The sequence below is a fragment of the Terrapene carolina genome, unplaced genomic scaffold (genome assembly GCF_002925995.2).
Source record: "Terrapene carolina triunguis isolate 2854851 unplaced genomic scaffold, T_m_triunguis-2.0 Scaffold68, whole genome shotgun sequence".
NCBI lineage: Eukaryota > Metazoa > Chordata > Testudines > Emydidae > Terrapene > Terrapene triunguis.
The window spans coordinates 74,238,203-74,251,264 of NW_020664419.1; the positions used below are offsets into that span (position 1 = coordinate 74,238,203).

General features: G+C 39.9%; 1 protein-coding gene across 1 annotated transcript in view; it reads right to left on the reverse strand.

The window, feature by feature from the left end:
- DCN (decorin) overlaps positions 1-10,620 on the reverse strand; it is a 48,913-nt gene extending 38,293 nt beyond the window's left edge. The window contains exons 1-3 of the mRNA XM_024220376.3: positions 10,455-10,620; positions 8,243-8,322; positions 4,503-4,740 (exon numbers count right to left, since the gene is read on the reverse strand). Of these exons, the coding sequence (XP_024076144.1) occupies positions 4,503-4,704 (202 nt within the window). The 5' untranslated portion in view covers positions 4,705-4,740; positions 8,243-8,322; positions 10,455-10,620. The remainder of the gene's footprint in view (positions 1-4,502; positions 4,741-8,242; positions 8,323-10,454) is intronic.
- Between the last annotated feature and the right edge of the window lie 2,442 nt (positions 10,621-13,062).

Below are 13,062 nucleotides of genomic sequence, written 5' to 3' on the forward strand. Positions count from 1 at the left end.
CAAGTTTGTTTTTTTTTTTTTTTTTTTTTAAATACAACACTAATTATACTTCTGTGAGCTTTTCATCTAGTGATCTCAGAGAGTCTTTGACACACTGAGGAATTAAACCTTACAACACATATCTTTTTGAGGCAGGTATTATCTCCACTTTACAAATGGAGAAACTGAGGCCCAGGAAGGTTAAGTGATGCACACAAGGAAACACTACAATCTGAGCTGGAAGTAGAACCCAGATCTGATATGCAGGTTTCCTGTGCTTTAACCACTGACTGTGCATTCATTCCTTGTACATCTTATTCATTTCAGGGCAAGATTTTCTCCATTCGTGTGCCTGAGAGAGGGCTCAAGGAGCAACTTTGTGCCCTGTGCGGCAGCTGGGCACAAATGCATTTTCGGTACTTCTCAGGATGCAAGGACTGCTCCTTCCATGTATCACCTGGGCACAAGACACGGGCAGAGATGATGCAGGGCCATGGCCCTGTCCCCCTATGAAAGGGCTAGTGGACCATTCTGTACCTGCTGAGGGGGCAATATAAGCATGTGCACCACCTTGCCTACTAGAGAGCCCTAGGAGGAACTCTTCTTGCAGCAGCTTCTGGGGAGTGAGACTCTAAATGCCCCCCTTGCCAGATGGAGGGAGGGCTAGATGAAGGCGTGTCTTCCCTATACCTATATACATATACACACACACGCACACTGATACCTAAAAAGAGCAGGCCCTGGTCAAGAGCAGGCCCTGCTGTAATCCTCTCTCACTGATTAAATGCTAATTGCAAAGGTGACTCCAATCTCTGGGGAAAGGTTGACTAGGTTTTATAGAATGCAACACATTGAGACAAAGATTATTATAACATGCAATGCTGCGGTTGCTTTTTGACAAGAGAAGGCAGGTTCTGGAGCGTATTGAGCCTATATAATGAGATACCAAAATGGTCTTGTCTGCTCAAAGTCCTGGGGCATGTTGCATTTGGGTAATTGTTAATTGGGCTGCACTCTTGAAGTGCCATTTGTCATAAATGGATGTGTATTTCTCATCTCCATTTTTGAGTTTGGAAAGTTAGCTACCTGCTTACAGCGTACAGTTCATCTTTTGGCTCCGAGGCAGAATAAATCAATTCCTGGGGATCTCTTTAGGAGGGCGTGACTGGGTTTTAAAAAAAAAAAATACAACAATACAGCTGACATGACTGTTATTGGAACACCATGCCTGTTTTTGTTGTATTTATTTATTTAATTTGGAATTTTTTTTTTGTTTTAAATGTGCCCAGCTGTAGACACAAAGTGTACTGGGAAAAAGGATGGAGTTGGTCTCTGGATCCCATATGGTATAAATCAAGTTCAGACAGTTCCCCTATAAATGCTCCTTGCTTCTTAGGTGTAAAACAATATTCTAATCCAGATGGTGGGATTGTTTAACCCCTGTTGTGGCAGAGGTTTGCAAGTTGTAAGCCTTGTCCCAGCAGGTGCAGATTCATCCTCTGGCAGGAGTATTTACTTTGCTAACCCTCAGAAATTCTGTCAGTGAGGAGGGAGGGGGAAGAGTTAAATTCTGCCCAAGGTTCCACAGGAGCCTTCCAATGGAGGCTGTCCAGCAAATCAGCTCGACCAGTTCATGCCCAAACACCTACTGCTGCTCTCCCCACAACGAACTTTGGACCTCCTGGTGGAGCAAGGATTGTGAGTGCTTTGTGCCTCTGTGACTCCCATACTGGGCAGACGTTCCTCAGCAGGGCTGCTTGTGCACTGGTCTGCACCAGCTCTGGATGAATCAAATCTGGAGCTCTCTAATGGCTTTCCTTTCATGACAAATATTTAGTTGTATATATAAACCAGACATTCTCTTTCCCTGTGGGCAAGGGTGGAACTGGTTAATTCTTAATATATTCTTCCAAAGATCCTATTACTGTTTGTGGCCATTCTGTATAAACTCCCTTTGGAGAAGATGATTAAATGTGATAATAATGTAATTTATTTGACTAGGTAAAAAGCCTAGAGTTATATAAATACTATCGCTCTTTGACAGTGATTAGGGTGGAGGTGGATTTTTCATTGTTAGGTTTTATTGTTTCAGTGTGGATTTTTCAATGTGTTATTTCTCTGACCTCAATTCCATTCAATGTTTGCATGAACCCAATGCATCTGGCAGCTGCTGATTGGCTTGGTTGACTGAGAACAGATAAATGAGCAGTTGAGGGCAGATTCCCAGTATGGGCGACTCCTTACAACCTACTTCCCAGATACTGTGGCACCCTTACTCTTTCCTGCAGCGAAGGGAGCTGGAGAGGATATGGCCAGTGCACATGAAGCTCAGTGATTCCCCTACCCTAAAGAGCTGTTCTAAGATGAGGCTGAGAGACTGCTGTAAAATACACTTGGGACAGAGATGGAGGAAATCTAGGAATAGGACTGGAGAGCTGCATACAGCTCCTTTGCAGCTCCCCATCAGCTGTGCCAGCACTTACTGGACACTGGTAAGGTTCCAGCCCTGGATGTGGATGTTCTTCCGTTATTTGAGATGTGTATCCTTAAATGTCTAAACTCTAAAATGGGCCAGATTTTGTCTCCATGTTCTGCACATAGAGGGATCCCTCTGTGAGCATATCTCCTCCCTCTCAACTAAGATATTGTGTGTTGTTGGGTCAGGCACCTCAAGAGCACAATCTCACCCTTCCCAGTATCTACACTATGTGGGCTGCAAGCTGGGATGGGATGCACATCTTCTGCTATCAGTCCTGCTGAGATTATCTGGGAAAATTAATGTGTCCAGTAATATTGCCTTTCCCATTGAGACCCCTTAATAGCATAGAACCTGCTGGGGTTGGGTGGGAGAAAAACAGGACCCAGGAGCAGTTGTGTTTCAGGAGAGTCCCTGGTACCACAGCTCTGTTGAAGCCGCATCACCAGGGAGTAAGCTGAGGGGACAGTAGGAAATCAGAACAAGTGCAGACATGATCCTATGAGTGAATGACTCCAACCTCCTGCAGATCCCTGGGCTCCTTATAAGATGGAGCAGGAAGAAGTTGAGGGAGATCACAGTTCCCAAAATTCCCTAAATTCAAGCTTCATATTAACCAGTTTTACAACAGTAGAGAACCCTTGGTCTTCATGGCATGTGAAACATCCAAATTAGCAAGTGCTTCTTATACCTATTGTCTTGGTGCTAGGACTTTTCTGCTGGGATCAGTACTCTTAGAGGTGCACATGCTGATGGTTGTTAGTCTGTGCTCACATCTGCAACTTAGGTTGGAGAATTTTTCTCTTTACCGGTTCTTTGCCAAACTGTCACTGTTTCATAATTATGTGACATGCTCAATAATTCACAAAGCTCTCCGGGGAAGGGACCCTTTGAGCAATGCCCAACACAATGAGGCCCCAATCCTCAGTGGGGCCTTTGTGCACTGCCATACTACAAATGATTGATAATTACAAAGAACAAAGCTGCAGTATAGAAAAGCAATAAGAACATACCAATCCATTGAAATAGCTGAGTTGTTGGTTGTTTTGAAAGTGTTTATTACTTTATTGAGTTTGATCAAATCATTATCAACTCAATAGACTAACCAATTGCCTTGGAGAAAACAACTTTTCATTTCCTTTGAGGGCCAAATTGTGATACCGTTACTCACATTGAATAATAAGCTATGTGTAGTCCCATTGAAGTTACTCCATAAATAGTGCCATTAAAGGTGCTACTTATTGTAAGTAAGGTATCACAATCTGGACCTGAATAAATTTGTAGCCAAATGTTTTATAAATAGCTCTAAAAGTTTTTTGATGTTTTGAAATGTTTGAACTTTTTTGTCCAAGTAACTACCTCCAGTCTAATTAAGGGTCCAGTTTCGGACATATTGAGTAAAACCTTTACTACACAACCATTCCCATTGAAATCATTGACTCATCATAGAATCATTGAGTATAAGGCCAGAAGGTACACCCAGATCATCTAGTCTGACCTCCTGTATGTCACAAGCCACCAACACCACCCAACCATCCACACAATAAAGCCAACAGACACAAGTATTCTAATATACCTACACCTATTACATATAAACATAAATAGGGTGGTTTCTCTGTGTGAGTAAGGATAGCAAAATCTGGCCTATAGAATTTAGAGCCTTCTTAAGGTTTTCCCATCCCTACCATCTAACCCCATTGGATTCATGTGAGATACATAAATTATAGAGCCTGGAAAAGAGATTTTGCTTGCAGAGGTTGTGGTTTTGCAAGAAAATATACATACAGCACAAACCTTTCACTGGTCATCACCACAAATCCCCAGCTTGCCTAGACTTTATAGACCTCTTCATACAGTTCATTCTAGTTAACAACAACCTTAGCAAGGTTTTTTTGTATAAAGCAAATCTTTAACAACAACCAAATTATAGTGTGACAAGACTCACTAGTTATGCCATCCATCTAAAGTAACTGCTATAAACAGTTAGTAACAGTTAGCTATAAAACAAGCATAGACAGATTCTCTGTGAAGCTACTTCACAGCTTACCTAAATCTGAACACTGAACAACCCGAAGATGGCACTGACAGCGGAATGGACATACTGCTCCGGGTAGGTATAGGTCAGGACTGTCTGTTGGAAGATCAGCAGATCCTTCGTCTTCTAGCATAAACTCAAATAAGCCTTTTTGGTGGAATGGTTTGGCCCAGCATACTGGCAGAAGCAGGAGGAAGAAGACAGCCACCTTCATGGTTTACTTCATCTACTCAGAACAGAACCAGTGAACCTAGGAGTCAAATCAAAGGTTTAAAGAATGGTAGCATACTATCATTTCTGCAAAGCTCCTTTCCTAAGAAGATACACAGCATGTCTACCAATTACATAAATGTGTGACTGTTCATTACAGATAGGCCACTTATATTACATGGGTCGGAGAATGTTAAATACTTGTCAAAAACACTTTTTACAGAGGAGGTTTAGGGTAATTGTAAACACATCTGTTTGCATTTATTAGGAACAAGAAGCGTTGTCAACATTATTAAACAAAACAGTCAACACAATAAGCCACGTTTTCCATTTGTCAGTACTTAGCCACCGTAGCAGTTTGAGTGTGTGCTTTCACTACCAGTTGTTAGCTATGAGTTTGTTCCTTTGGGGATGAACCTGAGATTCTCAAATCCACCATAATGCATATTTCATGTCTTGTAATTTTTTTTAAGAGCCAGCCTGTTGTATGTGTTTTAAATTATAGCCCACCGAGGCTGATTGGGAAATGAAACAAGATCTAGATATTAGGAAAAAAACTTTTAGCTGCTTAAGTTGTACTTATTTCCCAGTTTAAATAATATTATGAAGCTTCATTTCATGTTGGTTTCTTCTTGGCCTCCTTTCCAATTATTTGGCTTAGGGTATGTTATTTTATAACTATATCGTGTAAAAAAATCTTTTGCTTTGCACTGCGGAAGCATTTGAACTCCTGCTTATTTTTTGTCAGCACATTTTCTAATGAGACTTAAGGGGCCTGATCCTGCAAACATTTTTTTCCACAGGAGCAACTTTGCTCATGTGAGTAGTCCCATTGGACTCAATGAGGAAAGCTACATAAGTATGTGTTTTAGGACTGGGCCCTAAGTTAATTTCTGCAAGTTCTAGAATATATGGCATGCATTGTTCAGTATTGAGGGAAATATATTAAGAGTAATTTTCATATTTTATGGTAGGTGATTACAAATTAGTTAACCCCGGAATAGTTTCTCTTTTCACCATATGCAATATACAGAGAAAGTTATCTTGAAAAATCCCTCATGGGATTAGGAGCCTTTTCTTACATTAGTAAATGTAGTCCCAGATAGAAGTTATAACTATATACAAAAATAAGTGTTCCTTTAATTGTTTACATCAGTAACTCAGCAATACAAAAATTCATTTCTGAAATGAATTAACTAGAAACCAGGCACTGTATATTGAGGCCTCTCTTCAGAATATTAGAACTTCAAATTACGGTACTATTAGAGAGCTGGTGGTAGTCTAAGGCTAGATGGATTCGCATGTATCTAGCTCTATGCCTCTGTTACGTAATTTGCATAGAGTAACTCCCAGAATGCAACATCACAAAACATTTTACCCTTTTTTTTAAGCAGATGACAAGTCTGCCATACAAAATATGCTAATATTTTAAAAATATAACTGAAGCCTCTCTAATTTAGCCATTCTATGACCAGATTGTGATACTATCAAATATGAGTAAGGATATTTTACTCTGTAAATAATCCCTTTGCCTTCCGTGGGACTTAGGGTTCACCTGGAGAAAGGTATTATTCAGTGTGATTATGTATATTGCAATATGGCTTTTAATTAGAAGCATTTTCCTTTCCTGTAGATTCTGTAGCGTGCCATCAATAGTAATCCAATTTATCCCCATAGCGGGTATTCCAGTAATAAGGAGTACTCTGTGTGGTGAGCCTGCACAATTATAAGTATGAGAGAAAGTAAGAAAAATACAACAAAGTGGCATTAATCCATGACAATTTTCTTAGTACTACTACATCTAATACAGCACATTTATAATTTTGGAGTGGAGGGTAGTAAAATGACAATACAGTTTCCAAAAATATTCTGTACCATGGCATAAGGAATTAAAGTCCTAATTTATTGCCATTTATCATAACATGTTGTATTGTAAACAACAGAAATATTAGCAGAGCAAAAACAAATGTTCTGAATTTTCATTAACTTCGATATGCCATGTGAATCAGATACACAAGAGAAATGCCATGATACTGGCATTCTATGGCTGCTTTAAAGAGGTTCTCCTGGGTATAAAGTAAACTGTTTTTGACCCATTAATATTTTGATCCTGTTCCCATTGATCCCAGAGGTAAAACATCCATTAGTTTCAAAGAAAGCAGAGTCAGGATCCTCTACTGGAAATAAATTGTCAGACAAACAACACAGAGGCACTTTTCATATTTTACTCATGCACACTAATATATATTGATGACATATATATCAGCTAAATACTGTCATAGGGCCTTATCCTGTAATCACTACACAGCCAAGACTTCTAATGAGTTCAATGGGAGTCTTGCGGGAGTGAGAACTGCAGGGTTAGGGCCATAATGGATGTTATGGGGCTTAGATAATATATATATTGCATTAAGGACTCAGTGGGGGAAAATCATATTAATGAAAAATAATCAGAAGATAGGAATATATATATATAACAAAACAACAACCATTTAAAAATCATATAAAAGAAAATTGTCCTGTTAATAAATGTTCACACTTCATTTAGAAAGGAAGAGGGAAAGATAGATTGAATTGAATTTATAATGGTTTGCGATGTGGTATTTGGGTTTAGAGCACAAAACTGTTTACATTTGCATTAATTATATGTACACAGTGAGGAAGACTTTTCCACAAAAGCTACATCATTTCACGTCACCAGAAACCACTGTATTGGTGGTCGTCTTGTTACCCTGCATTAAAACTAATGAAAAAATGACCACTTTCTGTCAGAAGAGTTTCTTATAACATCACAAAATTTTACTTGAATGAAATGTACAATGAAAAAAAAATTCCTGGACCACGTGTCTTACCTATTCTGTATACAAAACAATAGGTGTGAAAACCCAGTAGTTGGGATTTCAAAGTAGCCTGAATGTCCATTGACAGGAGTTCCAGCTCTGTAGGAGTTTTGTTTTTCAACTCTTTCTTTCAGAGCCACCTTCTCTAAGAGGTGTAGTCCATTGTTTATATATGTTAACATACCACTTTCTAATTTTATAAAGACATTCATCAAGTCTGTATAACTGTACATCACATTGTTTTGAAGTTGAAAATATTCTGAATAAAGTTTAAAATGCATAGAAAGAAAGACTGCAAAATTTCACTCTGTCTTTTGCAACCAGAAATGTAACTATTCATACATTCCCTCCCCCCCACACATACACACTATATCATATACTCTAAATATATGCCTACAAACACAGAATATATTGCTGCCAAAGTTCACAGTAAGAAAAAAGGAGTATAGCATTACTTCTACACATCAAAACAAAAGACAGCAAAAATCAAATGAACAATAGGAAATGTACTCAGTCCTTGAGAACATATTCTGCTTCTCATGTTCTCAAACAACACAAGTTCAGGGTACAACATTAACATTGCTAAACATTTAGTAGGATTTTTCTTGCTTCTCCCAGTAAAATGCAACCATTTTTGCTTTAGACTTGACTGAAGTTTTATTAGTCTGAAGCATAGTTCAGGACAATGATTGAAAGCCATACCTTTTTAATCCAGGGATTTGCAAGAGGAGCTCTCAAAGCTGAGATGTAATTAAACTAAATATTCAGCCCCGGCAAAGGACCTGCAGGTGTGGAAAGGAGGAGGGGGTAGGTTACTGCTCAGTGACTGTCACTTGGTGGAAAACCCTCCTGCTTCTATTCCACAGCACAGTTAAAAAATAAGGTTTCCCTCAATGAACACAATCCAGGCTGACACCCACATTAGATCATATGGTAATGATATGTCTCCTGTATTGTAGCCAAAATCTTTATCAGCCCCCTTTTTTTTTTCATTTGCTTTAGTTCTTTTTCATCTGTTTAGGATCCCAAACTGCTTGTACAGTACAACACAGAAGCTCGATTGTAATTCATCTTACTTATTTTCTTAACTTCCCTAAAACATATATTTACCAGAGTTTTTTTCTTCTGTTTTAACCATGCTTATCTGAATCATTGACTGGAAAAAATAGGTTGGCTATTTTTCTTGTTTATAGTCTGTATAACTCAAGGAAATGATATAAAATTAATCTTGGAGTTAGTCAAAATGTAGATTAGCAGCAGAAAAAAAAGTTTGAATAGCCTTAAGTTAAACTATTTATACAAATACTAACCTGCCTCTGCAAATGTTACAGCCATTGCATGAACCAAGTAGTTTAGCTAAAGAATATAATTCCATACATTTTTAAAAGATTGCAGTGTATTCCTGACTGTATATGAAAAGCCTGTTGCTTATTGTTTTAATTAGTGGAATGATTTTAACATTTGTGGTCAGAAATGTTTCATATAAACAGATTTAAAAGTGCATTTTCACCAGAAAGGAAATTAGCTTAAACTCATTTTTGGTACTACAGTGGGGCTTTAATAGAACACAAATGTGACTTATGATGTGTCTAGCTCACTATTTAGATTTATAAGTTGATTTAGTAATCTGCAGCTTTATTTGATGTAAATATCATCAATTGCTGAAATCCAGTTCTGCTCTGTTTTTAAAACTCCAATATACTAAAGGGAGCCCAAATATAATAACTGATATTTATTTAGTAACCTAAAAGCAACATGAGCATGTGTAAATTTACTATACTGTTGGCTCTTCTGTCTAAATACTGCAGATTTATGTCTCTGTTTTGACTTGTACCCTCTCTGTTTGCCCTTAGGCTGTGACCAGGTGCAAATCTGAAATCAAAGTCCGTGAAATGTGAAAAGATGTTGAAAAGAAGTTTTGAATTTGTAGAATCACAATAATCACTTGAAGATCGGTCTCTTGGCCTGATTGAAAAAGAAGATGTTTTAAAAAAAAATCTTCTCGTTGCATTCTCTTGGTAGAAAAAGACACAGGGGAACAATTCACCTTTATAGATTTTTGCTGCAGTCAGTAGCAGTAATCAGATATTTTTATGTTAAAATATTCTACTTTTACATATTTCACTGGCAAAGTATGGATCATTTATCCCCTTTCTGAATCTGAGTCAGTGAAGGAATTTTAGGGAGTCAAATTCTTTCCTTATATTAACCACAGGGCACAATAACTGGTAATGATTTAGTTGTAACATTTTGATATGCATGATTAGTTTTGCTCTCAGCTTTTTATGTTTATAATGCAGCCTTACCTTGTTCAGAGGTGTCACTGTTAGATTCACCGAAATTTTGGCTGCATTTTAGTAATTTCAACTAGTCAAATCTCTGTCCACCTGCATCAGCTGGTTACAAACATTTCAAAGCAGGATTTTGATGGACAGCAGGTCAACAGTGGGGCAACTGAACTTGTCATCTTGAACTTTTGCCTCAGGGTGAACTTACACCCTCCCCCACTAAAACCTAAAACAATTGCGCTGATAACTATTAGAAGGGTGAAAGGTACTAAATTAGTTATAGCTTTTTCTCCTTGTTATCGGAAAGTGGGGGATGTGAAGGAGCACAGTGTCCCATCCTTCCTTTTCCCCTCCAGGCTTTGGGGGAACTGAGATCCCTGCAACATGCTGCCTCCTCCTCACTGGCTGGAGAAATGGAGATTAGAGTGGGAGTAGCAGGACCAGTTGTTATCTGGCTGGAGAGTTTATAGGGTTCCAAGCCTCCTTAGGTGGAGTAATACTGGCACAGTTAGAGAAACAATTGTCCAAGGTGGGAGTACCCTATCAGCCTCCTTTCTTCTGCAGGAAGATCTGACCCACCTGGTTCCCTCCAGGAAGCACAAAGAGGAAAAGATGGGAGAGCTTACCACTTCCAGTTTTTCCTTCCTTCCAGGGGTAAATGGAAATCCTGATGCTGGCATCCTCTTTCCTAGTCAGCCATTCAGTTTTCTCTGGACTCTATGCCAGTTTCCTCTCCCCTCCTAGAACTCCATAGTGGGGAGGATAGTTGGGAGCGCAACAGTCGCTCCATTATACAGATCCATACTAAGAGTACATCTACTCGGCACACTCCTTATGGCTTCGTATAGATTACATACACCTCCCCCAGCAGGGATATAAACTGCAGTGTAGATGGTGAGACATGGCATACGCAAGTAGAGAAAGACACATGTGAACCATTAGGGTAGGAACCTACACGGCTCTCCATCCCCAAGCAGAGCGATATTTTTAGCTGGATAGTGTCCCGGTTCCTCCCTGCTGCCAGAGCCTTTCACCATGATAGGGAAAGGCTGCAGCAGTAAGGAAAGGCTCTGGCAGGGGGGAGGCAGTAGGGAAAGTGTCCAGGAGCTCCCTATTTCTGGAGCTTTTCCCTGCTGCCTTCCTCCAACTGGAACCTTTCACTCGTGTGTGGACACAGCCTGATTTTCACAGCAATATGTAGATACACATGCCCTGCACACACCTCACTAGTGTGCTGTGTAGAAGTACCCCGATGCACAACACACTTTTCCTTGGCTTGCTGTGGGCCTACTTGGGGACATGGACTCCTTTCTGATATCTGTTTTTCCGTATCACTGTTCTCTTCCCCATGTCATGTCCTATCACACAAGTTGATGCAATGTCAAGTCACTGCCTTACATCAATACACATGATGACCTACAGCCACCAGAATTTGTGAGCTCCCCCCCAGTCTGTTAATCACTGCTTAATATTTTTGTCATGATTTGAATAAGTGGTTTTTACAAGAGTCAGTGCTCCAAACAAAGACCTAGATGGCTAAGTTTCCTCTGCGGAGAGGCTAGACTTTCAGATATTAAGTACTGACTTCCAAAAGGTTCTAGCCAAATATTCCTTATTGTTATTTTTCTTATAACAAAATTATTTCACATCATCTAAAAAGACAAAGAAATGGTTATGAGTAATAAAGAGAAGGGTTCAGAATGAATAGGCAATGGACAGGAAATATTTTTTATATATCTGTTGCAGGAACAACAGGGCATTATGTCTTTTGGTGCTTATTTCATATCCTGTCCCATTATCAGTTAGTTCCAGAAGGATGCCCCATGGTTTTCAAGGTATTTGGTCAAACCTCTGAATAGATCTCCCCTTCCTCTCTGCCTCCCAGTTTAGCTATGTGCCCATTCCTCTTGTCTATTCTGCAACTTTCTGTAAAAATTTCTTACAAACAGTGTAATAAGCAGCTCTTAACTATGGTCAGTGAAGTATCTATGGAATAAATGTGGTTCTATATTTATCCAGGCATGGCATGACAAGGTAGTTGAAGACACAGAATTGCAATTGTTGGATATTCTGGATGTAAAGTGTTCCTTCATCTGTTCTGTCATCTCAGAGCTATATTTCTGAAGTTTGTGACAGTTCTGCAGGTCACATATGGCTGAGGTCTCCCATTTTGTCATTTGCCAACAGTAGGGTTATGTATTGTCTGCAGCCATGGAGAGCACTTTGAATAAAGTTGAATGAAATTAATGCCTTGCTCCTCCCAAACTATGACCGAGATTTCCTCCTCCTCTGAGGAACAGGAACTCTGCCTTCTCCGTGGTATTTCCCTGTAACCCCAGGCATGTCCCCATACCCTGCAGCATGTGCTCCCTAAGTCTGGGGTCTGTGTGGATGGAACATGTGGAGACTGGATGGGCCAGAAGGGTAGGAAAATCATCCTTTCTCTGGCCTTCCCAGGGAGTAGCCTCTTATGGAATTGCTCCTGACAGAGCCCTTTCCCATGGGAGGGCATGATCTGGCCCTAGAGTATTTGGCACCTACATTCCTCTCCAATATGGCCTGAGCCAGATTGTTTTCCAGCCATCACTGGTTGAGGAAGAGCTGTTACAGTCTCACCACTCATTGTGATTGCTAATTCCCTGATTTTAGTATTGGGCCCACAGGAGAGAACCTAAGTATGCACTCCTTATACTTCTACCAGAATATAACTTAACTCCCAACTGCACATTTTAACAGCACTCTTACCTATCCAGCTTCTCCAAAAACATGGTTGGATAGGTATAACTACCCTTGACTAGCAAGAAATCCACAAATAGCAAGGTTTCTCCTTATTACTAGCTATGGTGGCAGGAGAGAGAGGGTGCAGAAGTATGTGTGAGACAAGCAAAAGAGCACTTTACTCTCCAGTTAGCTAGGAATCCATATGTGAAAGCAAACAGCTGCTTGTATATGGGATCAGGTAGTACCCTGTTTCCCATGAGCTGGGCTACTGACAGAGGGAACGCTGTTGCTCTGAGCTGACTCACATGTGAATGTCAACACCTCAGAAAACCCCTATTAGCAGGGGTTGGGGATAGTAGATTCTGTCCCAAAAAAAACACTGTGGGGTGGGGAAAAGCAGGCAGACTGTGACTGGAAGCCTGAGAACACCTTATCAGGAAACAGTGGTGGTGAATGGGAGCCGGGAAGAAAGGTTGGGAGGGATGTCAGGGGAGCCTGAATTGGAGAGAGAAT